Source organism: Balaenoptera ricei, chromosome 4 (assembly GCF_028023285.1).
Source record: "Balaenoptera ricei isolate mBalRic1 chromosome 4, mBalRic1.hap2, whole genome shotgun sequence".
Classification (NCBI taxonomy): Eukaryota; Metazoa; Chordata; class Mammalia; order Artiodactyla; family Balaenopteridae; genus Balaenoptera; species Balaenoptera ricei.
The window spans coordinates 160,668,995-160,695,020 of record NC_082642.1 but is presented as its reverse complement, the minus strand read 5'-3'; the positions used below and the strand labels follow the sequence as shown (position 1 = coordinate 160,695,020).

Sequence of the window (26,026 nt, the reverse complement as noted above, 5' to 3'; positions counted from 1 at the left end):
AGATAAAATTTTTAAAAAGGAAAATAAAATTAAAATGAGTCCCAATCCCAGCATTCACACACGGTGACCAGACGCGGCCTCTTCCAGATTGTTCCGTGTGTGCTTGTACCCTTCGTACATAAAGCATCCGAATCTCTCTACAACCGCGAACTTCAATACTGCTTTGCGGCCAGGTTTCCACTGTACTGTGAACGGCCCTCCAGAACGCCAGCCCTGAACACTGCCGCTCTACCCTGTCACCAGGTAGCTGCCTCACCGTGGCCGACACCCTGGCGGACAGTCTGGCCAGCGACGAGCTGGTGTGGGCTCCCCCTCTGCTGTCCCGTCCACGGCCCTCCACACGCCTCACGCCACGTGGGCTCACGCCATCCTCCCTCTCTATAGCCGGGCAGGAGCAGGGCCAGCTGTGCAAGTTCCACTCCTCCGCCTAACATGTGGAAGTGGCCGGCGTGTGCCAGGAACCCACGTGTGGGGGGGTGGGAATCAGAGGGCCCAAGCCCCAGGGGAGGTGCTCAGAGCCACGCACAGATGACAGGAGTGGAGCGTCGGCCCAGTGCCCTCGGCTGGCACCCATCCACACCTTCCCAAACCCTGCTCCGGACCAAGGAGGGAAACAACCAGGGAGGAGAGAGAATCTCAGCGAGGCTGCGGTAGTGAAACATGGTTTTATTGAGAACATCTCAAGTCCTCTGTCTGAGTGACAGGGTCTCATGCTCGGTTCTGGCTGGTCTTGGTGCAGGAGGAAGCTCATGCAGGGGGTCACGTGTGGCCTGTACATCACTGGACACACAGGGGACACCGAGGAGTGTGCCTTAGTGACAGCGTTCTCGGCTGAATTACATTCATATGAAATGTCCGAATTCTAGGATAAAATTAAAAGCATATAACCCAAAGTTGGAGAAGCAAACAGCTTCTGGGGCTCATTCCACGAACATTCCGCAGACCGCCTTTAACTGTTCACGACTGGGTCCGTGATGCAACGCCAGCCCAAGCCGTGGCCAAAATGAGAGTTCTCGGGGCTGGGGGCGTGTACCCCCAAACCCTGAACGAGGACGCGCAGACGCGCTGCCAGAAACAGGAGCTCAGAGTCAGATCAAGTCAGAGCCGCTCCCTCCCAGCCATGTGGACACAGAACCCCAGTGCCCCGGGCCGGCCTCTGGCCAGGGAGAGACGGTCGCAGGACACGCCGGGGACGAGGACACGCAAAGCCAGACTCACACGATCACAAACACTCCGCTCTTTCCATTCGTACAGTTTTGATAAAAAGAAAACCTTTTGAGAGATTCACTAATTTCACAGAATTTAGAGATGGGAATGCCAGCTGATTTTACTTCTCGTGCTGGATCAAATTTCTGGTTGGGGCAGACCTTACATTTTGGTGTAAAATATTTTGGAAATGGAAAAAACCCATCTGTCTTTTTTGTCTGTTTCTGGAGAAAAGGGGCAGGGCGTGCTCCCCCCTCCCAGCACCCACCAATTCCACTCTGGGACCTGCCTACCCCAGGAGACTGGGAGGCTCGGCCACGTGAAATTACAAGGAAAGCAGGGACTCTATAGCCTGCAAAGCAACAAAATTATTCATCAAAAATAAATTCCAGAGAAGTTAATACCTTGTGAAATGTGGGCTTGTACATTTTAAAATAAAATAACTGTTTTTGATTATAATAAAAATCTCCAAATAGAAAAAGATGATGAAAAGCCCCATTAAGACTCAGAGTCAAACTGCAGGGAGGAGGTGAGGCCTCCCGACCCCAAGCAGGGGTGAGGGCTGAGGAACCAGCGATCACGGCCCCCACCTTGGCCACCCTCTCCACAAGCCCTGGCTCGGGTCACAAAATGAGACTTCTCTGTGGCGGACCTTCCTGCCAGCAGGACAGCTACCCAGTGGGCCCAGGCACTGCAGCAGGGCCAGTGTCTTTGCAGAACACACACTACAGGCTCAGCCGACGAGACAGAACAGAAACCCTCCCAAACCCCACCGGTCAAAATGTCCTCGAAGTTTAAGAATTTTCTCAAAAGATCAAGGGCTTGGTTGTGTCAGATTTCCAAAGTTTCTAAAACCCAGATTAAGGACCCTGGATGCAAAACGACACCCCAAGGAAATGCCCGCGTGGTGATGCACGGCGGGCTGTGCCCCCTGATTTGTCTTTTGCGGGGTGAGCGTTTCCTCCTTTTTCCCGCTTACAGAGGCATGTGCCAGTTGCCCTGTCCCGGGAGCAGGGGCTGTGCCGGCCTCCTGCCCCAGCCCGACTCCCCGCAGCCCCGCCTGGTCCTGCCGCCCAGGGGTCCCCAAGCCCCCCTCGCCCGCGACCCTTGGCTGCCTTCCTCCCCAGCACCCTCCTCAGGCCCGGGTGCTCTCGGGGCAGGAGCCCCGCGTCGGGTCCGTCCTGGACGGTCGCACACGTGTGAGCCGGGAAAGGCAGCAGGGCACAGCCACGCGGCACGGACCCACACAGGAAGGCATTCGTTTACCTGGGCTGGGGGCATGGCGGGGGGATCGTGCTCAGGTCCACAGTCGGCTGACAGAGGGGGGGCCGGGCGTCCTGGATTGCTTGTGTGCATGTGCAGTATCATTCCTCTGGACTTTGTAACCAAAATCCACATATTTTTTAAAAACTAAGTCCATCTCCCAATCCCCATTAGAAAAAATACCATTTATAGAGATAAGAATAAAAATGCAGGGACTCACAGATGTCTTTTCTGAGTGTGCAGGAGACTGCTGTGGTCGGGGCGCGCCACCAGACACCTTTCTTTTCTCGGGTGAAACCACAGCAGGCCCCGCCGGGCCACGCGGGCCCGAGCCCTGTGCCGACGGGGTCGGGACAAGAAAACGCCCTGCAGAGATGGTGGTGTGGGCAACCCTCGTCCTCTGACCCGGCCAGGCCCCGGCAGTGTGGCCCCCTCCCCGCTGCCCTGCACGCGCCCACGGGGCGCAGCACCTCAAGTCTCCGTGCGGACGCGAGGAGACACCTGGAGACATGACCTTCTGAGACCACGTCTCCCACTCTGAGCGCCCGGGGTCTGGGCCAAAGTGCCAGTGGCCGTCCTGCTCCTGCTCTGAGTTTTCTGAGCCCATAAAGGACACGGGACACCCAGGCACACAGCTTGATGCCTGGACTTGGCTGGAGGGCCCTCTCTGCCTATGGCACCCCCAAGACCCCCCAGAACCAGGAACTGGTGCTGACTCAGCAAAGGGCACGAAGCTCCTCTCCGATCCTGAATGGAAGTGGGAGGAGCGTGGTGTGGACCTCTGCGTCAGGGTGGGGCGGCCTCCCAGGGTCCCCACCTGCCCGCCTGCCCTGACCCCCGGCTCGCTCAGCCCGCCTGGGACTGGCCTGTGTGCTGTGGGGTGCTGAGCGGGGTCCCGGGCACCCCCGACTCCAGACCACCCCCTTCCCTGCCGTGACATCAACATCCCAACCTGGTCGAGACCCCACCAGCAACACACTGTCTCGCCAGCTCTCAGCCTGAACACTTAAACTTCAAACATGTCCTTGATAAAGCTGGAAAGAATAATCAGAAAATACGCCTTAAGTGGCATTTTCCAAGAATGAATACCTACTTACTTAGCTCTATTTCCATCCTGTGAAGATCTTGGGACAGTCATTCACATCCAGGAGGTTCAGAGGAAGGCCCAGAGGGAATTCGAGGTTATCTATTGTGCAGTAGCCCCCGTGGACCCCGTCTAGTCCCTAAAAACTAAATACTGCTTAAAAAACCCAAATGAATGGCCAGGCTTACTGACCATGTTTGACCTCTGATTATTTAGAAGTCAACCGAGAGACGATTTTCCATGATACGGTCCTACGAGGAGCACAGAAACTTCTAGAGGACGCTGGAGGCTGCAGGGACCCGGCCGCGACCCCATGCGCCACACCACGGGTCGCTGCGCCGTGGACTTGGGCTCCGTGAGGGGAGTTCTCTCCCGGGGAGGCGCCTACGGGGAACAGGGACCTACGTGTGGACAGGGGTACAGTCTCTTTAGGTTGCTGCTTCCTATCTATTTCCTCACTCCCTCCGTATATAAATGCTTCTTTGCAATTAAAAGAATGTGGCATAAGAGTGACCTGACATAGTTATTTCTTATTTTATAAACCATATTCCTAGTTCTGAATAAATTAATTATTCAAGAATTTCACACAAAGTAATTTCTATTTTTCCTAAACTTCAGGAAGCCCTACTCAGTAGAACTCAACTTCTAAATGTAAACTGAGGTTGAAAGCAGTCACTGGATGACTCAAAAGGGGGAACGCTGCTGTAGAGAGATGCCAGGTGGTGACACGGGACCCTGACGCCAGACCCCGCGCCCCGCGCCCCGTGCGCCTGCCCCTGGGGACGGTGCCGCGTGCCCAGCTCCCACACATCCCACACCTGCCCCGCTTCAGCTGCGAGGTTTGGGGCCGCGCTGCACGCCCGTCAGGGTGTGAGTGAGAACTGGTCCTGTTCCGTGGGCTTCTCCACCCAGGCGCCCAGCCCGGCCTTGATGAAGGCTCTGAACAGACAGGCCTTGGCGGCCTGGTACTCCTTGGCCACCAGCTTGGACTCGTGGTACACGTTGGGTTTAGTGATCTTGGAGCGCAGTAAGTTGGAGGGAACCTGTAAAAAGATTAAAAAAAAACAAGTGCAACTGTTTAAGCAATAACGGTAGAAAATGAAACTCAGTATGATGTTCAAAAAACGGCGTTTCAAACGGCGCTGCTTCTGGGGGGAACCAAGGGACAGTGCCATCCCCGGGGACCGTGTCACACAGAGCCACGCTGGACACCCCCTGAGGGCCTGCATCCTCAGCCCCAAGTGGCAGCTTCCAGGTTAAACAGACAGGAGCTGCTGGCCAGCAGCGGACTCCAAGGTCGGGTTTCACACCTGCAGGTCTGTAACAAACAACACCTCTGCCGTTTGGTCACGGGCAGAGCTCGAGGCCCCCCCACCTCCTCCCACCCATTTTTGTGCAGATCTTAGAATCAGCAGGGCAGCTACCCAAGGCCCCCCGCGCGGGTGAGGGTCCCGCCACGGGGACGCAGCAACCTCTGCCCATCACAAACAAAAGCTACTGACCCGACTTACAAGTAAATGGAAACCGGTAACATTCTGACTCACTAGAGGAGAGTTTATGTGGGGAAGAAGGGCCATGCCGCTGCAAAACCCCCAGCCCCCAACCAGAGCCGTCTAAACACACAGGTCTGAACCCAGGGCGCCCCGGAGCTGCGGGCCCCGAGGAGGACTCCGCGGGAGCGCCGAGTCCCGGGTTCCGGCGGGGGTGGGTGGGAGTCTGGGGGGAGGGGGGCTGAGCCTGCTTTGAATCTGAGGAGCCAGGGCCAGACTGTCAGCCAAGAGCACCCAGAAGAGACAAGGTGTGGGGCGGCCGCCCGGGCAGGCTGGTGGGGAAGGGCGCCTCAGTACCTTGCCGTGCACACGCATCCAGCGACAGTACAACGCGTGCTTACACAGGCGAGAGGCGCGGCCCAGCTCGTCCTTCCCTGTGGTGGCGTTGATGACCTCGATGGCCGAGTCGCCCACCGTCCAGTTGACACTGAAGTTGGGGGCCTTCCCCGGCTGCCGCGCCTCCGCGTTGCTGATGCCTGCAACGAGACGGGGGCGGGTGACGCGGGGCCCGGCGTGGGTGCTGCGGGGACGCGGCCCGACAGTGGCCGGCCGGGCGCGTCTGCCCTCCCAGCAGCTCACCCAGTCCCTGCCGCCCAGGAGCACACCCGTCTGTGCAGGGAGGCGGGTGGGCCCGCAGAAACCCCTAACCCCGAGACTTCACGCACGCCCGAGCTCACTCGGGGCCAAATCTCTAGACGCCTGGGCGTAGAGGGGCCCCACTTCCGGGAGTGATTCAGGGTCCCACACGACCGTGCTCCTTGTTAGCGTGCCTGGCGCTCAGACGCCGCCCGCCGGGGCCAGGCCCCCGCCTCACACGCAAGACGCGAACGATCCAGGAGACCCGACTCTCAAGGAGCGTGTACGAGCGTGCTGGTGCTTTCTCAGCAGGGTTCAACCCTCCTGGTCTTGACCAACCGAGGCTCACGTCCTGGGGCTGAAAGTTGGACACACTCAGGTCGCCGCCGGGGACTGAATGCACACCTCCCCGACCCCCTTGCGTGTAGAGCCCGGTCATTCAACCCCGCAGACGGCAGACACAAGGCCACGGCGCCTACGACAGCAGCTGGCCCGCACCTGGACCCTCCCGGGGGCTTCAGCCCGGCCCTCGCTCTTGGTGACCATCTACTCCTCCCTCGCACAGAACGTTAAAGCCGGGACAGCAGGTCCAGGCAGCCCACACTTGGCGCCCAGGCCTTGCTCAGAAGCCTCACTTCTTCAGGGCAAAACAGCAGCTCATCTGAAAGCAGCATGAAAAGACAATAAAGAAAATTCATGTTTACAGGCCACCAACCTCGGGGAAATTCACTTAAAGGGACGATACACGCTTAATGGGATGTCCATGCTCCCCTCCCCCCAGGGCGTGCGCGGGAGGGAGTGGGCACCCGCTCTGTCCAGCTGCCCCTTCTGCCCCTTTACCCCTTCACTGGCTGGTCGCAGGAGGAGGGGGTGGTTGGTTCTGAACTAACATCCTGACGTGATGGAGAAGCTTCTCGTTAGCAGCGCTGGCCGGGGCTTCTTAAAGGGCCCTGGCATTCAACACAGACCCCACCCCCACGGACACGGCGGGGAGCTGCTGCCCCACGGGGGGACCCGCGGATGGTCGCCCAGGGCTTCTCCCAGGGGCAGGCGGAGGTGGGGGGCTCCCACGCGGGGGACAAGCCTCGGGAACAGAGCGGAGCTCGCTTGGGCCGGGAGGACCACACCCTGGATCCCCTGCTCTACAACACACCTGCTTCACCTGCTTCTGACATGAATCGCAGGGTGACTTCGGGTCACTAAATGGACACTTAAAAAATGATGATTTGTCCACAAAAGGAGTGCAGATTAAGAGGTGCATTCTTCCCTGGTGTCGTGGTGGTTTAAGAATCCGCCTGCCAATGCAGGGGACACGGGTTCGAGCCCTGGTTCAGGAAGATCCCACATGCCACGGAGCAACTAAGCCTGTGCACCACAACTGAGCCCACGCGTTGCATCTACTGAAGCCCACACGCTCTACAGCCCACGCTTGCAACAAGAGAAGCCACTGCAACAAGAAGCCCGTGCACCACAACGAAGAGGAGACCCCACTCGCCGCAACTAGAGAAAGCCTGTGCGCAGCAACGAAGACCCAACACAGGCAAAAATAATAAACAAAAATAAAATAAATTTATAAAAATAAAAGAGGTGCACTGCCCTCTATTCATTCAACCACAGAACTGCCTAGTCCCTACTAATCTTTTGTTCGGACACCTAAGTCCTCCTGGCCACAGCTGCCACCTCTGAGGTCTTCCTCCGAGCGCCATGGAGGCGGTCCAGCTGGCAAAGCCAGCTACCGACTGGCTTCACACCATCCCCCGAAAGACAGAGAAGAGTCTGAATGTGGAAGGGGTCAGAGTTCCCCCCAGTGAGGCCGGGTGGAGTGCACACCCTGTGGACAGAGCAGGGGGCGCAGGGGCGCAGGTCCCCCCGCCAGTCCCGACCTCTGGCCGGCCTCTCCTCCTGACCCCAGGCCCGGCTATTCGCCTGCCTTCTCAGATGTACACGACGCCCGCCCACGGGAATCCTCCTCAGAGCAAAGCCAGCACCGGGCGCAGCCCCTCTATCCGTGCCCCAGGGCTGCCCCTTCCCCAGCAGCCAGCCTCGGCGCTCAGCGCAGGGACTTGCTAGCTGGCTGACAATTTAGAAACTGCCCCCTAGGGAGACAGACCCAGTCCTGAGAAAAGCTTCAGGGTTCCTTCAAGGTTTCTGCCTTTTCCATTAAACTGCTGAATCATTTTTTCATTCCAAGACGTGAGCGCTGAGTTATTTCACCTTCCATGAATGTTCTACCTGAAGTATAACAAAGTGTGCAACTTTTCACGGAGTGAGCAACCCGTAATCAGCATCTGCTCAGTAAACTGAGCCTCTGGCCCCAGAGGGGCCCCCCGCACCCTCTCCTTGTCACCGCCCCTCCCCCGTGGCAGCCACCGTGCCGACCCCTCCACCCCCCACAGCACTGACCGGTGCTGCCTGCCTCGATATTCATTAAATGAGTATTTCCCAGACCTTCAAATTAATATTTGAGTTCTATACTTACTAAATACTCTCCACAAATTAGTAAGGTTTATTCTTTCTATCCTCTTCTGTTCTCGGAGTCATTTCCGCTTAGTTGTTCTATTTTCTTACATAGATCACTTCTTTTGTGTTTACTTTCCTCAAAAGTTTGACAGCGGCTGTTCATTCGTGTTTGTGAGTAAACATCTTGGCTGATTAATAGAGGCAGTCGGCATGGCCTCTTGTGCCTCTTTCTGGGATGGGCCTCCAATTGCAGCGAGAGCCTGGAGGAAAGGCCAGGACCCAAGGCCCTTCTGACCAAGAGCCCAGAGTGCAGCCTGGCCCTTGCCTGGAAGCCTCACCACGGGCAGGACCCCACTGGAGGAAGCTCTGGCCTCCTCCTAGATGTGCCCAGGGCATGGGACAGCCAGCCTGTTAGGAGTTAGATGCAGTCCTGATTTCAGCATCTCCTCGTTTCACTCTGCTGCCAGGATACTCCTGCCCTGAGCTCTGGGGTTTTCCACCGGCAGTTCTGTCAGGTGTCTGGGTCTTGGGCGGCTGTCACTAGCACACCTGCCTGGCGTGCAGTCAGTTCCTGCAGGTCACCGAGCTGCCGCTGAGCTTATTCAAGGCCACAGCCTTTCAAGTACGGAGTCAGGGAGGGGTTTGGGGGGAAAGGGGGGGAATCTGTTTAGGTACATTTGGTGGGGGAATCTGTGACCATAAGGGAATTGAATCTTTCATGAATAAATGGATAATGCTTATACTATTTTCCTTTGCAATTCCATTACTTTTCTACAACAAGGTCAAAATCAAGGGTTACTATTGAATGATACTTAAACCTTAGAATTACAACATTTTGCATTAAAACTAGAAATGGTCAATTAACTAATTGTTCAAATTTTCTTTTTTTATTTTAAGCTGAGTAAACTACCATCTTTAGCAAGAATGGAGAAAATAAGGCAAAAAGAAAATAGCTAGCCCAAGGTTCCAACACTAACCACACACTTTTTCTGGAGCAGAGAGCCCCAAATGGGCCCAAGAGCTTATTTCTCTGAGTCTCTGGGGCCAACATTGCTGTAGGACGGACACCAAGAAGGAGCTTATCTTCCCGGGGCTGCAAAGCAAGAACCAGGGTAATGAGTTAATCACAGACCACGGTGCAGAAAACAATAAAAGAACAACTTTGTCTGGTAATGAGAGTCCCTCTGTTGCTGTTAATTAAGTGTGCTGAATCAGAACTTTTCGAGCAAAAGTACAGAGAAACTGTGAATTGGCCTAATAACTGATACAAGTAAAAACTTAGAAAACTCAGCTGGCACTGATATTTTTCTTACTTCCCTTGTAAAGATACTTCCTACATTCCTCACATAGTAACATGTAATCAAATGCATTACATATATAACGAAGAGTAACAGATACCCAGGGTGACTATGGGTTCCCCGTTACAGAAACTGCCAGTCACTTGCTAGATGGTCAGGAAAATGTGTAGTTACAATCTGGACTGAAAGTGGTCTTTGTTCTGTACATACACAAAGACCTGAGTCGAGCTGAAGTGGAAGGAAACCGAGTACACAGCACCCGACAGTGATGGTGACACGGGCCGTGTAGCCGGGGCCGTGAGCCCCGAGCCTGCAGCCCCTGGAGCAGAGCACCTTCGAGACTTCCATTCTGATTTTCGTTAAAAAGGCCCCCTGAGCTGACGGAGCGGGGGTGGAAGCAGTGGGCAGCGCGAGTGTGTGAGGGCGAGGTGGCCACACACACCTGTCCTGCTGGCCTCCTGCTCCCCAATCCCACATGGGCCACGGCTCTGCGCAGGGGACCTCGGGCCGAATCAGACCCCCTTCTTACACGAGCCCAGGGTGGGGTGGCGAAAACACCCACTCCGGGAAGGAACCCAGGCGCTCTGGTCCAGAAGGTGACGTGTGTGCTGCTGGCGAGCCGGCCGGAAGGCAGGCCCATCACACGGACAGGGGGTCAAGCCGGCCTCGCCCCAAGAACCGCACAGGGCTGGTGCGCGAAAGGGAAAGCCCCTTCCCCACCAATGTGCCTGGGGGAGCCAGAGGGGGACTCCAACTGCTGGTGCACACGCAGGGAAAGGGGGACACCTGGGCGGGGTGGGGGCGGCAGACGCCCGGAGGGACACGCGGCGCTTGCGTCCTGCGGGCGGTACTATGGGCCAGGTTCATGTTCTGAGCAGCGCATGACCTTCCGGGGGCCCTGCTGCAGCAGCACCTGGAAGCGGGTGGGCAGGGGTGACAGGGACCACACCGCACGGGGTGGGGAGGATCCAAGGGCAGGTGTGAGGGGTCGGGTTCTGTGACAGGAAGGAGGATGTGTCTGCCCCGAGATATGATTTGAAGACGATGCTCAGTGAAGCTTAACAATTATTTCTGAAAAATCCTCAAAAGTGTCATCAATAAAATAGGTAAAGACACCCACACAGAGAGGATTTTAAAAAGCAACAGGCCAATCACATCCCATAGGCTCTCAAGTGTTCAGAACACACTTTGAGGTCACGTGCATCCACAACAGGCACTGGCCGTCCACTCCACCTGGGACACCTCGTCCCTCTCAGGAAGCGTCCCTAGACAGTGCAGTCACCGGAAGGTTTCTCTCTTCGGCCACAAACTGAAAACCTAATTGGAGACGTGGCGCCTTCTCCCAGAACGGGGATCAGAGCCAGAAGAAGGCGACTGTGAGTGAACAGCTATGACAACGCCCGGTGGGTCCCGGGGCACCGGCCTCCACGCGGTCTCGACAGCACCCCCCATCAAAGGCTGGTCCCTCAGAGCACGAGGCCCCTGGCACGGCCGTGAGCGAGCAAATCGGGGGGTCTCTAGCAGGGCAGACCAAAGGACCCAGTGAAGCAGGAGGCTCGGGACGAGACCTGTGAGCTCTGCCCCAGGAGAGGATGGAGACAATGGCAAAGGATAAAATGGAAGAAAATCTCTCTGACCTGAAGACTCCATTACCCAGATCAAAGCGTTCACAGTCGTCAGCAGGAAAAAGGAAAACCGGCCACACACCTAGGCTTTATGTGTTGAAACCTGTGAATTTTAGGGGAAAGCGATAAATTTAATGCTCCAAGGGTAAAACAAAAGGGGGTCCCAGGAAGGAAAGAAAATCGAGGTGGCTCAGTGACACAGGAGACAGGAGGATGGCTGGGGTTCTCAGGGCAGGGCCAGGCTCGAGATGTCTGCGGTCCTCAGACAAGCGGATGAAGGTGCGACCCGACGCAGAGCACCGCCTGCGCAGGCATTTTCCCAAAAATCAAACAGGAAGCAATCAACAAACAACTCTACTCTGTCCACTAAATTAAGGACATATTTCAGCAAAATGAAAAATAAACCTGAGTGTGGAATTAAAGAGAGGGGAGCCCACAGGTACAGGAAACAGTGATTAGAGGAGGACGTGTATCTCTTCTCTTTCTGTCCAAACAACTGTTGATAATAGGTCCGGGGGGCTTATTAAGAAGGGCTTTTTGAAAGTTTGTAAAATTCAAGATGACATCAGAATCTAGAAGGATGAGGGTGAGAAGGACGTGGAGTGAAAACAACCCTGAGGTTGTAGTTCTTCTCCAGCTGTGACCTTTACAAATACTGATTAATTCTTCATGCTAAATTTTAATCAAATATATTTAAACCACTTTTAAAAATTTAAGAGTGGGCTTCCCTGGTGGCGCAGTGGTTAAGAATCCGCCTGCCAATGCAGGGGACACGGGTTCTAGCCCTGGTCCGGTAAGATCCCACATACCGCGGAGCAACTAAGTCTGTGCACCACAACTACTGAACCCACGCACCTAGAGCCCTCGAGCCACAACTACTGAGCCCACGCACCTAGAGCCCGTGCTCAGCAACAAGAGAAGCCACCGCAATGAGAAGCACCACAACGAAGAGTAGCCCCCGCTCGCCGCAACTAGAGAAAGCCCGCGCGCAGCAACAAAGACCCAATGCAGCCAAAAATAAATAAAATAAATAAATTTAAAAAAATAAATAAAAATTTAAGGGTAATCACTGGGAAAAACAAAATAAGTTTTAAAACTTCCAAACCACAAGCACAAAAAAAGAGAAAAAGACAATTTAATCAACTCAGCAAAAGTAAGGGGAAGAAAATAATAATGAGAAGGTATAATGGCCAGAAAGTATATGAGACAAAAGGAAGAATGAAGAATTCACACCCCGGGTCCAAACCTGGTCCCTCCTGTTTCCTCGGGGGGTCATTCTGTCGTAGAAAGATGCGTATGTAGCATGGGGACCCCTATTCTAGACACCGGGGCAAGGAGAAAAACATCCACACCTATTCCTGCCTGGAAAACACATACACACTCATTCTTATTCGTATTTATATTCTCTCTCTCATTTAAGGCTTCACTGTCTTGACACAAAATCAGCTCTTTTCACCAATTATCATAAATAGTCACGTGCTTTCCCCTGGCAGGCGGTGCAGCTTTCTGTCCTGGTCTGACAGCACCACGCCCCGCAACCCGACTCCCATACCGTCTCCCCAGAGACCCTCGGAACTCAGACCAGATCCGTCACGATTCGCTCCCCGACGCTGCCTTGTTTGTTACTGTTTTTTTTAAAAACATGTATTTGGTTTATTTAAGAAAGATGTTAGCTCTTATTTTTAACTCTAAAAAATTTTTTATAGATTACTTTTATTTATTTAATTGAAGCATAGTTGATTTACAATATTATGTTAGTTTCAGGTGTACAGCATAGTGATTTGGTATTTTTGCAGATTATACTCCATTATAGGTTACTACAAGATATTGGGTATAGTTCCCTGTGCTATATAGTAAATCCTTGTTGTTCATCTATTTAATACATAGTAGTATGCATCTGTTAATCCCATACTCCTAATTTATCTCTGCATCCCTTTCCCTTTTGGTAACCATAAGTTAGCTATGTCTGTGAGTCTGTTTCTGTTTGTGTACAGATTCATTTGTATTATTTTTAGAGTTCACATATAAGTGATATCATATAATATTTGTCTTTGTCTGACTTCACTTAGTGTGATAATCTCTAGGTCCATCCATGTTGCTGCAAGTGGCATTATTTCATTCTTTTTTATGGCTGAGTAATATTACATCGTGTGTGTGTGTGTATAGACATATATATGTATATATAGCACATCTTGTTTATCCAGTCATCTGTCGATGGACATTTAGGTTGCTTCCATGTCTTGGCTACTGTAAATAGTGCCACTATGAACACTGGGGTGCATATATCTTTTTGAATTAGTGTTTTGGGTTTTTTAATATATACCCAGGAGTGGAATTGCTGGATCGTATGGTAGTTCTATTTCTTTTAGTTTTTGAGAAACCTCCGTACTGTTCTCCATAGTGGCTGCACCAATTTACATTCCCACCAGCAGTGTAGGAGGGTTCCCTTTTCTCCACATCCTTGCCATCATTCGGTATGTGTAGACTTTGATGACAGCCATTCTGACAGGTGCGAGGTAATACCTCATTATGGTTTTGATTTGCATTTCTCTAAAAACTAGTGATGCTGAGCATCTTTTCCTGTTAGCCATCTGTATGTCTTCTTTGGGAAAATGTCCATTCAGGTCTTCTGCCCATTTTTTGATTGGGTTGTTTGTTTTTTTGATATTGAGTTGTATGAGCTGTTTATATATCTTGGCTATTAGCCCCTTGTCAGTCATATCATTTCCAAATACTTTCTCCCAGTCCGTAGGTTGTCTTTTCACTTTGTTGATGGTTTCCTTTGCTATGCAAAAGCTTTTAAGTTTAATTAGGTACCATTATGTATTTTTGCATTTATTTCTTTTGCCTTAGAAGACTGATCCAAGAAAATACCATATAATTTATGTCAAAGAGTGTTCCACTGGGCTTCCCTGGTGGCGCAGTGGTTAAGAATCTGCCTGCCAATGCAGGGGACATGGGTTCAAGCCCTGGTCCGGGAAGATCCCACATGCCACGGAGCAACTAAGCCCGTGCACCACAACTACTGAGCCTGCGCTCTACAGCCCGCGAGCCACAACTACTGAGCCGGTGTGCTGCAACTACTGAAGCCCGTGTGCCTAGAGCCCGTGCTCCACAGCAAAAGAAGCCACCACGAGAAGCCTGCGCACTGCAATGAAGAGTAGTCCCCACTCACCACAACCAGAGAAAGCCCGCGCACAGCAATGAAGACCCAACACAGCCACAAATAAATAAAATAAATACATTTATTAAAAAAAAAAAAAGTGTTCCACCTATGTTCTCTTCCAGGAGTTTTATGGTTTCAGGCCTTACATTTAGGTGCTTAAACCATTTTGAGTTTATTCTTGTGTATGGTGTGAGGGTGTGTTCTAACTTCATTGATTTACATGTGGCTGTCCAGCTTTTCCAACACCACTTGCTGTAGAGACTGTCTTTTTTCCATTGTATATTCTTGCCTCCTTTGTTGAAGATTAATTAACTGTAGGTGTGTGGGTTAATTTCTGGGCTCTCTATTCTGTTCCACTGATCTATGTGTCTGTTTTTGCGCCAATACCACACTGTTTTGATTGCTGTAGCTTTGTAATATAGTCTGAAGTCAGGGCACGTGATTCCTCCAGCTTTGTTCTTTTTTCTCAGGATTGCTTTGGCAATTCAGGGTCTTTTGTGGTTCCATAAGAATTTTAGGACTATTTGATCTAGTTCTGTGAAAAAATGTCATTGGTATTTTGATAGAGATTGCATTATATCTGTAGATTTCTTTGGGAAGAATGGCCATTTTAACAATATTAATTCTTCCAATCCAAAAGCATGGGATAGCTTTCCGTTTCTTTGTATCACCTTCAATTTCCTTCATCAATATTTTATAGTTTTCAGGTCTTTCACCTCATTGGTTAAGTATATTCCTAGGTATTTTATTCTTTTTTGATGCGATTTTAAATGGGATTATTTTTTAAAATTTTCTCTTTCTGATATTTCATTATTAGTGTACAGAAACACAAATGATTTTGGTATAGTAATCTTGTATCCTGCAACCTTGCTGAATTCACTTATTAGTTCTAATACTATTTGGGTGGAGACTTTAGGGTTCTCTATAAAAATTATCACGTCATCTGCAAACAGTGACAGTTTTACCTCTTCCCTTCCAATCTGGATACCTTTTATTCCTTTTTCTTGTCTGATTGCTGTGGCTAGGACTTCCAATACTATATTAAATAGAAATGGCAAGAGTGGGCATAATTGTCTTGTTTCTGCATTTAGCAGGACGGTTTTTAGCTTTTCACCACTGAGTATTATGTTGGCTGTGGGCTTGTCATAAATGGCCTTTATTATGTTGAAGTATATTCCCTCTATACCTACTTTAATGAGAGTTTTTGTCATGATGGATGGTGAATTTTGTCAAATGCTTTTCCTGCATCTATTGAGATGATCATGTGATTTTTATCCTTCATTTTTTTGATGTGGTGTGTGGTGTATCGCACTGATTGACTTGTGACCTTTAAACCATCCTTGTGACCCTGGAATAAATCCAACTTGATCATGGTACATGATCCTTTTTATGTATTGTTGGATTTGGTTTGCTAATATTTTGTTGAGTATATTTGCATCCATATTCATCAAAGATATTGGCCCATAATTTTCTTTTCTTGTGGTATCTTGTCTGTTTTGGTATCAGGTAATGGTGGCCTCATAGAATGAATTTGGGAATGTTCCATCCTCTTCAATTTTTAGGAATAGTTTAAGAAGGATAGGTGTATGTTCTTTGTAAGTTTGGTAGAATTCCCCTGTGAAGCTGTCCAGTCTTAGACTTTTGTTTTCTGGGAGTTTTTTTTTTTTTAATTACAAATTCAATTTCACTTCTAGTGATTGCTCTGCTCAAATTATCTGTTTCTTCTTGACTCCGTCTTGCCAGGCTGTATGTTTCTAGAAATTTGTCCATTTCTCACTATTGTCCAATTTGTTGGCATACCATTTCTCACTAGATTGTCCAATTTTTTGGCATATAATTATTCATAGTACTCTCTTATGATTTTTTTTTGTATTTCTGTGGTATCAGTTGGTATTTCTCTTTCATTTCTTAATTTATTTGGATCCTCTTTTTTTTTTCTTGATAAGCCTAGCTAAAGGTTTATCAATTTTGTTTATCTGCACAAAAAAACAGCTCTTGGTTTCATTTATCTTTTCAATTGTTTTTTTTTAATCTTTTCATTTCTTCTCTGATCTTTATTATTTCCTCCCTTCTGCTGACTTTGGGCTTTGTTTGTTCTTCTTTTTGTAATTTTTTTAGATGGTAGCCTAGGTTGTTTACTTGAAATTTTTCTTGTTACCTGAGGAAAGCCTGTATTGCCATGAACTTCCCTCTCGAATCACTTTTGCTGCATTCCATAGGTTTTGGGAAGTTGTGTTTCCATCTTCATCTGTCTTGAAGTATTTTCTGATTTCCTCATTGACCCCCTGGTTTTTTAGTAGCATGTTGTTTAGTCTCCACGTGTTTCTTCTTTTCCTGTTTTTCTTTCAACAGTTATTTCAGAAACAACACTTGGTCAGAAACAACACTTGGTATAATTTCTATCCTCTTAAATTAGTTAAGGCTTTTCTTGTGACCTAGTATGTAATCTATCCTGGAGAACATTCCATGTGCACTTGAGAAGAATGTGTATTCTGCTAGTTTTGGATGTAGTGTCCTCTAGATATCAATCAAGTCCAAGACCAAGTCTGGTCTATTGTGTCATTTAAGACCACTGTTGCCTTATTGATTTCTGTCTGATCTGTCCATTGATGTGAGGGGAGTGTTAAAGCCCCCTACTGTTATTGTATTATTGTCAATTTGTCCCTTTATGTCTGTTAGTATTTCCTTTATACATTTAGGTGCTCCTGCATTGGGTGTGTATATGTTAAGGAACGGTATATCCTTTTCTTGTATTGATTCCCTTTATCACTATATAATGCCCTTCTTTGTCTTTGTTATAGCTTTTGTTCTAGTCTATTTTGTCTGATATGAGTATTGCTATCTCCTCTTTCTTGTCGTTTGTTTGCATGGAATATCTTTTTCCATCTCCTCACTTTCAGTCTGTGTCTTTTACCCTGAAGTGAGTCTCTTATTGGCAGCATATTGAAGGGTCTTGTTTAGTATCCAGTCAGCCGCCCTATGTCCTTTGATCAGAGCATTCAGTACATTGACATTTAAACTATAAATATTGATAGGTATGTACTTATTGCCATTTTATTACTTGTTTTCCAGTTGTTTTTGTAGTTCTTCTCTGTTCATTTCTTCTTTTCATTTCCCTTGTGTGGTTTGATTTTCTTTAGTAGTATGCTTGGGTTCCTTTCTTTTTGGTTTTTGTGTACCTACTGTAGGTTTTAGATTTATGATTACCTTGGGGTTCCTATATGTTGACCCATAATCGTATCTACTTGATTTAAACTGAGTCATTTAAGTTCAAATGCATTCTAAAAGAGCTACATTTTTTACTCTCCTCCCCCACATTTTGTATTTTTGATACATTTCACATCTTCATATTTATCCCTTTACTGTTTATTGTAGTCACAGCTGCTTTTACATTTGTTTTTTAATTACATACTGGATTATTTAAGTGATCTTCAATCCTTACTATATATTTGCCTTTCCTATTGGGATCTTCTCTTTCCTATATATTCTTACTTCTTTTCCATTTAGAGAAGACCCATCAACATTTCTTTTAGGGTAAGTTTAGTATTGTCGAATTCTTTTAGTTTTGGCTTGTCTAAGAAATCCTTTATCTCTTCTTCTATTCTAAATGATAACCTTGCTGGTTAGAGTATCCCAGGTTTCAGCACTTTGAATATATCATGCCACTCCCTTCTGGCCTGCAAAGGTTCTGCAGAGAAATCAGCTGACAGACCTATCAGGGTTCCCATGTAACTGACTCCTTGTTTTTCTCTTGCTGCCTTTAGAATACATTATCTTGAACTTTTGCCACTTTAATTATATATCTTGGTGTGGGTCTGATTGGGTTCATCTTGTTTGGGACCCTCTGCACCTCCTGTACCTGGATATCTGTTTCCTTCCTTAGGTTTGGGAAGTTTCAGCCATAATTTTGATACCCTTCTCTCTCCTCCTTCTAGAACCCCTAAAATGCGAGTGTTGGCATGTTTGATGTTATCCCAGAGATCTTGTATGTTCCTCGTTTTTTGGTTTTGTTTTGTTTTGATTTGTCTTTCTGTCTACTGTTCTGATTGGGTGATTTCCATTATTCTATCTTCCAGATCACTTACGTGTTCTTCTGTGGCATTTAGTCTATTACTCGTGGCTTCTAGAGTGCTTTTTAATCTCAGATATTGAATTATCTATTTTTGATTGGGTCTTTGTTATATTTTCTAGCTCCTTATTAAGAAGATCTGTGTTTAGAGCAATCCTCTTCCCTAACTCAGTTAGGATTTTTGTTACCAATGTTTTGAATTCTTTGGTAAATTGCTTATTTCTGTTACATTATTTATTTTTCCTGAGGTTTTTTCTTTTTTCCAATGGAGAGTAGTTCCTCTGCCTGTTCATTTTATTTAACTTTCCCTGTCTCTATGCATTTACCTGAAGCAGTTACCTATGGTGGTCCTCAAGGGATGATCCCATGTGGGGGCATCACTATGCAGACTGTTTGCCCAGTGTCTGGATTTGATGTGGACACCAGTCACATCTTTCCTCAGGGTATGCGGGCCACTGTCACCTTGGTAGGGGATGTGGCTGGAGATGGAGGGGCTAGAGCCTGTGCGGGGCGGGGTATGAGGTGGGACCTCCTCTCTGCTCAGTGGCCATCGCCACACTGTCAGGGGTGAGGTCAGCAACCAAGCTGCTGGAGCGGAAGCCCTGAGGGTTGGGCTCGAGTTGGCTCTGTGCCCTTGAAGTGTGTGTTTTTCTGTCTCCTGCCCTGAGTACTTTGCCCCAAGGGAGGGGAGTGCTGAAGCCAAAGGGGCTCGTGTGCTTACAGAGGTCTGATGCACTGCCCGTGTAGGCGTCGGCAGCTCTGCTCAGACGCAGCCCATGGTCACATCTTTTCCCCTGTCTAGTGCTGTGCTGTGGAGTGGAGTGGGCAGGGCCGGGGTGTTCACTCAGCTTGGGCTGCGGCCTGTGCCGAGGCGGTCATGGGAATTCAGGTGGCCACCTGAGTAAGCACCTACAGTGGCTGACATCACCCCACCCAGACCACACCCCAGGCCTCTGGGTCACCTGTGCATCCTCAGATCAAGTCTCTTCCCAGGTCCTGGCTGCCCTAGGTCCAGTGCCGAGGTGTGGTGTGGAGTGGGCAGGGCCAGAGTGGTCGCTCAGCTCAGGCTGGGGAGCGCAGAACAGAAGCAGACGCTAAGGCAGACCTCTCCCCTCCCTGCCTGGGGTCAGCCAGCACCCGTGCTCCTCACCAGCGGGGAGTCCAGGCTTCTCCAGCCTTTCCATCTGTCCCAGCGGCTCTCCAAGGAACAAGAGGCTTGTCTCCTACACGCAGGACCCCAGGACTAGGACGCCCTGTCTGTGGCTCTCACGACTCACTCCCCAGGGCTGGTGTCGGCCCCGCGATCTCCCTTTTCCTCTGAGTCCCCTCCCGGGGGCACAGGTCCCGACCCGCTGCTCTTCTTCCCGTCCCACCCAATTGCGTGTGTCTCCTTCTTGCAGCCTTGGTTGTACAGCCATCCTCCTGCCAGTTTCCAGCTAGTATTCAGTGAGGACTGCTCCAGGTGTGGAGGTTTCTTTGTGGAGCTCACGGGGAGGTGAGCTCACACCCTTGCTTCCCCATCTTGGCCTCTTCCTCTGTGTGCTCCTGTTTTGTGACATCGCTGGCAGTAAGACCAGCACTGTGGGGGGGTCTCACCCCGTGACCCCGTGACCCCGGGCAGCCTGGCTGTGACCACGGCCCCTGGAGCTGGTGCACCGGGCCAGTCCAGCACCTTGGTCTTTCTTCTTGAGTTCTCCCAGTGCACCTGGACAGCAAACTGGGCCAGTCGAGAAGCTCAGACTCAGGGGTCCAGTGGGGAAGCCAGAACTGTCCTGAAACGTGCAAGTGCTGGATTTGAAACTAATCTGAAAAGGAGAAACGAGAGAGCTCAGGAGGCCAGGGAAGAGCATCACGTGAGCGTCCAAGGCAAAGGCTCACCACCAAGAAATTCTTTCTGAAAGTAAACGCATGCTGTTTATGCTGAAATTAAAATAAAATTCTCATTTTAACCTCGACAGCATCTTCAAAAACAGCCCACTGCTAAATCTTTAAATAAGTCTACCTAGATTTGCTCTGGTTTCCAGGAAACCTTGTTTAGTTACGTCAGCCTCTCTGCACGGCGTTCAGGTCCATTTTCCTTGCTCCCTTCTGACACTACGGTTCTCTCGCTGCTGTCACATATCGTTCTCTTTTCAACGTGGGAATGATCTGCGATAAACCGTGAAGCGAAAAAGGAACGACAAACACGACGCGAACTGTTAAACACGCAGATGCGCACCACGTGTGCACAGCCGGAGGACCAGAATGGGACCACCCACACGTGCTGGGTGCTCCCCTGTCCCGGGCACTTACTAACTGCGGGACCCGCTGTGAGAAAGTTTTGAGGGCTTTGCTGTGGGGCCCATTTCAAAGGAGTGTGGCCTCCCAAGACCTTAAGACACTGACACCACCCCCCTCCAGACTTCCGCTGTTCGAATCCTTTCGTCTGTGATGACACCCGCCGTGGTACCTGTGGGCCCCAGGCTTTGGGGTCAGGGATGATACCGGGGAGGAAGAAGGAAGAGCAGATTCTTTCCTTATTTATAATTTCACGTTTTTAACAAATATATGTGGTGCAGTGCCAACTGAAACACTATTTTTCCACATGTTTTCACAGATACAGATGCACTTCATATACCTATGATGTGATAAAACACATTTGACTTTCACAGGTGAGCTATCCTTTCAACACCTTGGACTATTCCTTTAGCGAAACGGTCCTGTCTGTTTAGGCTGCAGTGGTGGAGCGATAGTGCTTAGTAAGTACCACGCAACAGGGCACTAGCCAGCAATGATTTCTGAGCACCTCCTGCACGCCGCGTGTTTCACACACGATGTTTTCAGTGGCTATGAACGTAAGAGACAAGTGACGGCTGTAATGAAACAAAGCACTCTCTCCTCAAACGTAGAACACAGACTAAGCAGGGAAAATTATTTTCTGACTCGTGAGAAATTTACACGCCAACACACACCAAAGTACACTTATGTCGTATCTACCAGTGGAAGTTCAATGGGTGTGGGTGCTACAATTTCAGCCATCAAATTCTATCAGTCTGGTTTTTTTTTTCTTAAAAGATAACGGTTAAAGTTAGAGAGCTGTAAAATTTGATCCAAAACAACTTTTGTTTTTCTCCGTTCCTGTGTAATTCATGTGCTCTAAGAGATATGCTTTCAAATAAAGTTCCACGTTGCTCTGCTTAGTTAGAGTTGGGCTAGTAGCAAGACCACAGACCACGGCAAAACACACGCACACCAAGAGGCATTCTAGTTCAGGGTTACGGTTTTAGTTCTAGCTTAAAAAAGTAGGTAAAGCGATATTTCCAAAAGGATAAAAATACCTTAACTGTGTCCTTTTAAATAAAGGTGACCTGAGCAGTTAGGACCCTTGAATTCAAAAGCTCTTGTTCACTTTACTGTTAGCCACTGACACTCTAAAAGAGAAACAACAAACAACTGGTAGCACAGGGCACGTTGGGCAGGGGCAAGCCCCCACTGAGAGACACCACCGCTCGTCACGGGCACTCACACCCCACCGCCAACCTCTGCCAGCAGGCCCGGGAGTGCAGCGCTGGCCGCCTGCAGGGCTCATCGCGGTGCTGACGTACCCCGCGGGCCCGGCCCAGCTTCACCTCGGGCGGCCGCTGCCTGCGGGACCTTCACAGCATCTGTGAGCCTCTGCTACCGACACAGGACTTGAACACGCCAGTAAGGGTGAAAGGAAAGCACGCGGGTGCCGAGCCTGGGCTCTAGTTTCCCCATAAATGGCAAGGTTTTCAATCAGCTAGAGAGAGTAATCTCGAGGGACTCACTCAAATGACCCATCGCCTTCCGCTCCGGCCCGGCCTCCCCCATAGCCTCAGGGCAGCCTCTCTCTGGTGCTTCCCTCCTAAGACTCAGAGGCTGCAAAATCGGTGCGTGGGACAGAGGAAAGCGGCCGCCCCGGAGATACTTGCCGCTGAGCAGAGGCTTGTTGAGGGTGTACAGGGCGGGCAGGTCCTCTATGTTGGAGATGCGCTGGTACATGGCCCTGGAGAGGTGGTCCCCGTGGTAGAGGCTGCCCAGGACGATGCTGGAGAAGTAGATCGGCTCCACGAAGACGCTGAGCAGGGAGCCCTGGATGCCCACCACGTTCCACCTGAAGGCAGAGGGACAGGCCCCTGAGTGCGGCGCCCCGGCCCGCGCCCTCCACAGCGGCGTGCCTACGCGGCCCGCTCACTCTGTGCAACTGTCAGCCAACCGCAAGAGGGCAGCGGTTAAAAATAACCCACTTCGCAGTTGGAAATTTTAAAAAATCTGCTTAAAAATTATCTTCTGCAGGCACGATCTTTGCCTTTATGTTTCCCATGATGACACATTTACTGAAGATTAGCTCTGAAAAGGTACCAACGAGCCACGTTTCTGGTGAGAAAAATCAAAAGGAAAAATAAATCTTTGTTACTTCTAATAAATACAGAGGTAGCTGTAGAGGAGCCCCCGGAGGCCGGGAACTGATTTTTTCCTGCTCCCTGGCGGCAGGGCTGACCGCCCTGACCCTGCGTTTGGCTGGCGTGTGTGAGGCCCCCCGGTCACACCACCAACCCTCCAGGGCTTCGCTCTGACACCACCTCACAGACACGCCGCTGCCCGAGTCCCTACACACAGCAGGAGGGCCGCTCTCCCGGCCGTGGCAGTCCACGTCCAAGCACCCGCGCTGCCGGGCGCTGAGTCCGGGCAGCTGAGGGACGCAGCCCACGCGCCCCTGGAGCCAGCGGGCCGTCCTACGGGGACAAGCAGCAAGAAGGCAAACAGGCGAACCAAGAATTAAAAACTGAGGGAAATCAACGTGAGGGAAGGCAGAGTCCCCGAGGAAGAGGGTGGGTGCCGACTTCAGGGAGGGTCCCGGAGGGGACGCGGCCAGGCAGGGAGCAAGCCACGGGGAGGCCGGGTGGCCCTGGGGGAGGGGCAGCGGGGGCTCTTGCATCTCAGGCGGGGAGCCCAGCACAGGGCCCACCGGGTCCGCACCCCAGACCGCAAGGGAGCTGCCCCCACACGGCACGTGTCGGCAGTACGTGGGGACGGGGCTGAGGCCTGGGGGCCGGCAGACCCTGACAGGACTGGGGGCGTGAAGGCAAGGCCCAGGCTCCGCCCTCAGAGCCCCGGCCGGCCCTGCCCGGGTCCACTCTCACCAGCTGCACCGCGGTGCCTGGTGGATCCGCGCCAGTAAGCGGGGCGGACGGCCCAAACTCCTGAGCTGCCCAGCCCGTGCTCCGCGGCTCAGGCCAAACCTGTCACCGGCCTGCGGCCAGCAAACCTGCGGGACCTCCTCTTGGAACAGATCAGGGGCCGCCGTCACGGCCGCAGCTGGACCCGGGTCAGGTCACCTCCCTGCCCACCTCACCGCCCCCTCCCACGGGGAGCCCAGCAAACACGGCCCCCACCCCCGGGGCCCCTCCCGGACAGTCGCGCGTGACCCTGTGGAAACCCAGGCCAGGCCACTCCTCAGCACAAACCCTCCCACCCACCCCATCTTCTCCCCAGGAAGTGCCACCTTTCCGGTGCCCGCCAGCCTGTCTGGCCTGGTACCTCCCCCCACCACTCCCCATGCTAGGCTGTGCGGCCGCAGTGCCCCCACCTCGGTCTCTGCAGAGTCCCTCTCGTGGCGGCCCTCCCTCAGCCGCCACCGGAGCCCACCTGGCCCCCCCCCCAACTTCCTGCAGCACTTACCGTGCGCCGCCACCCGCCCTCCCGTGCATGCACTCCACGTGGCGGGGGACTGGTCTGTTTAGTTCACTGGAAATACCCCAGCACTTAACCTACGCGCCTGGCATACACAGATCAATACGTGCTGAATGGACAAATCCTCAGATTCCTACATCCCAGCCCTCCCACCCTCTAAAGAGGAAATGAAAACACAGGTTTTCCTATCTAGCGAGGAAAAGCATGAAAGATTCGGTGCTTACAAAAACCACAGGGCACCCTTTCTTATGTAAATCAGAAGCTTCTTTGTGGGTTTAGGCCGTACTAAGCTGAATTCAGACCCCTGGGGCAAACTTGAAAACAGCGATCCTGCGGAAACCTATACTCTTCACAAGCCATTAGCTCTGAACACATGCTTCGCGGAGAACTCTGGGCGCGCGATTGCTCTGCGGAGGCCCTGGTGGGCAATGGTCTGGCTGGTGGGCAATGGCCTGGCGCACCGGCCACTCCGCTGCAGCTCTCGCCAGTGAGCCTCCCAGGGAACAGCGAGGACGTGCACGCGTAGGGTGTGTGCCCTGCAGACCGCCGCCCCAGGGCAGCCCCCTGTGAAGCCTGGAAACGGGCCCCACACCACGACCCCGCCTCACAGGGGCTGCAGTGCTGGCGCCCCTGCACACAGGCGTCTGCACACAGGCAATCCCTCCTGCTCTGTCACTTCTCGGAGGACGGGCTTCAGAGCATGGTCATGCTGTCACGTCCCCCGATCCGGGGGGGCACAGCCAAAACCCCCCTTCGCCCTCCTGGCCCACTTCTGAGTCTGCGCCCACACAGTGAAGGTGGCGGACCCCCAGCGCTCTGAACAGTCGAGCTGCTGCCCTCGGGCAGGTGGTCTCTGCTCCCCCCACCTCCGGGCTCAGCAGTGCCGAGAACTCCCTCTCTCCCACGCCTGGCCCAGCCGACAGAACTCACCCAGAGGCGGGGAGCCCCCAGCGGGCCCCTCCCACACCGCGCCCCCGGCAGCAGGGCTCACCTCCCCCACCCCAGCCCACCGTGGCCTCACTCCAAAGCCCGCCCACTGCCCTGTCCCCATCTGGAACCATCTGTGGGAGGTGGCCCTGCCCCTCTGCAAGACCCAGGTCAGCCCTCCCAGCACCTGCTGTGGGACTTCCGTAGGGACAGGACGGTCCAGGGGACTCTTCACTCCCCCATGGCAGGGACGGGAGGGGCTTGTGAGGAGCTGGCCACCTCGTGGCGCCATCCAGCCATTTGTTGGTGTGATACTGAGCAACTAGCCACTTTCAACCACGTTGGAGTCATGCTGACCAGGTGACTCTGGAGGAAGGGGCTGGTGGCCAGGGGAACCAACCACAAGATTAGAGGGTGGTTCCGGGAGGGGAGAGAGGCTGGGGTTGAGTTAATCACCAAGGACCAAGGATTCAATCCGTCTGCATAGAGACCCCTGAGGACAGGGCTGGAAGCTCCCCAGGCTGAGGGGTGGGCCCCTCCTCCCACGCACCCCTTCCATCTGGCTGATCGGTGAGCCTTCCTAGCAACCTACTGAACCCATGGACGGTCGATCTGGGACCCTCGATTTGCAGCCAACTCAGGTGTGTGTGGGAACCTGCCACCCAATCCCAGCCCCGTGTCTGAGCGGGGGCAGCTTCACGGGCCTGCCGAGCGCTAACCCTGGGTGGTGGAGCCACAGGGTCGGGAAGGGGGCAGGCCAGGGCACTTGTCCCCACGCTGTCCCTTTCCTCCTGCCTTGCGTCTGCTTATTCTTCGAGATGATGACCATCGTACACAGTGAAAGGCACAGATCTTAAGGGTTCGGGTCCCCCAGTTTTGACTTTTATGTGCATGGGTGGAACCCCCATTTCAGTAAGATGGAACGTTCACAGCCCCCCAGCAAAGGCCCTTCCAGTCTATGCCTCTGACTTGCTGAGCTGTGGGAATTATCTTTATAAACCTTTTGCTGGTTACATGAGTCAGATCTCTTTTCCCAGCGTGTGGCTTTTCTTTCCAATATATCTATGGGGGTTTTGGTAAGTAAGTTTTAAAATTTCAATATGGTCAA

The 26,026-nt window shown here is 51.7% G+C and overlaps 1 protein-coding gene across 8 annotated transcripts in view; it reads right to left on the bottom strand.

The window, feature by feature from the left end:
• Positions 1 to 651: 651 nt before the first annotated feature.
• The window catches only part of ADARB1 (adenosine deaminase RNA specific B1), a 116,520-nt gene continuing 91,145 nt past the window's right edge, over positions 652 to 26,026 (bottom strand). For 5 of the 8 annotated variants that reach the window (XM_059921715.1, XM_059921714.1, XM_059921713.1 and 2 more), the window contains 3 exons: positions 22,230 to 22,411; positions 5,401 to 5,579; positions 652 to 4,596 (listed from right to left, as the gene is read on the bottom strand). In XM_059921715.1, the coding sequence (XP_059777698.1) occupies positions 4,417 to 4,596; positions 5,401 to 5,579; positions 22,230 to 22,411 (541 nt within the window). In that variant the 3' untranslated portion in view covers positions 652 to 4,416. Of the gene's footprint in view, positions 4,597 to 5,400; positions 5,580 to 20,065; positions 20,103 to 21,614; positions 21,708 to 22,229; positions 22,412 to 26,026 lie in introns of those variants that run through there. The other 3 variants (XM_059921718.1, XR_009503034.1, XR_009503035.1) reach the window with 3 other exon arrangements.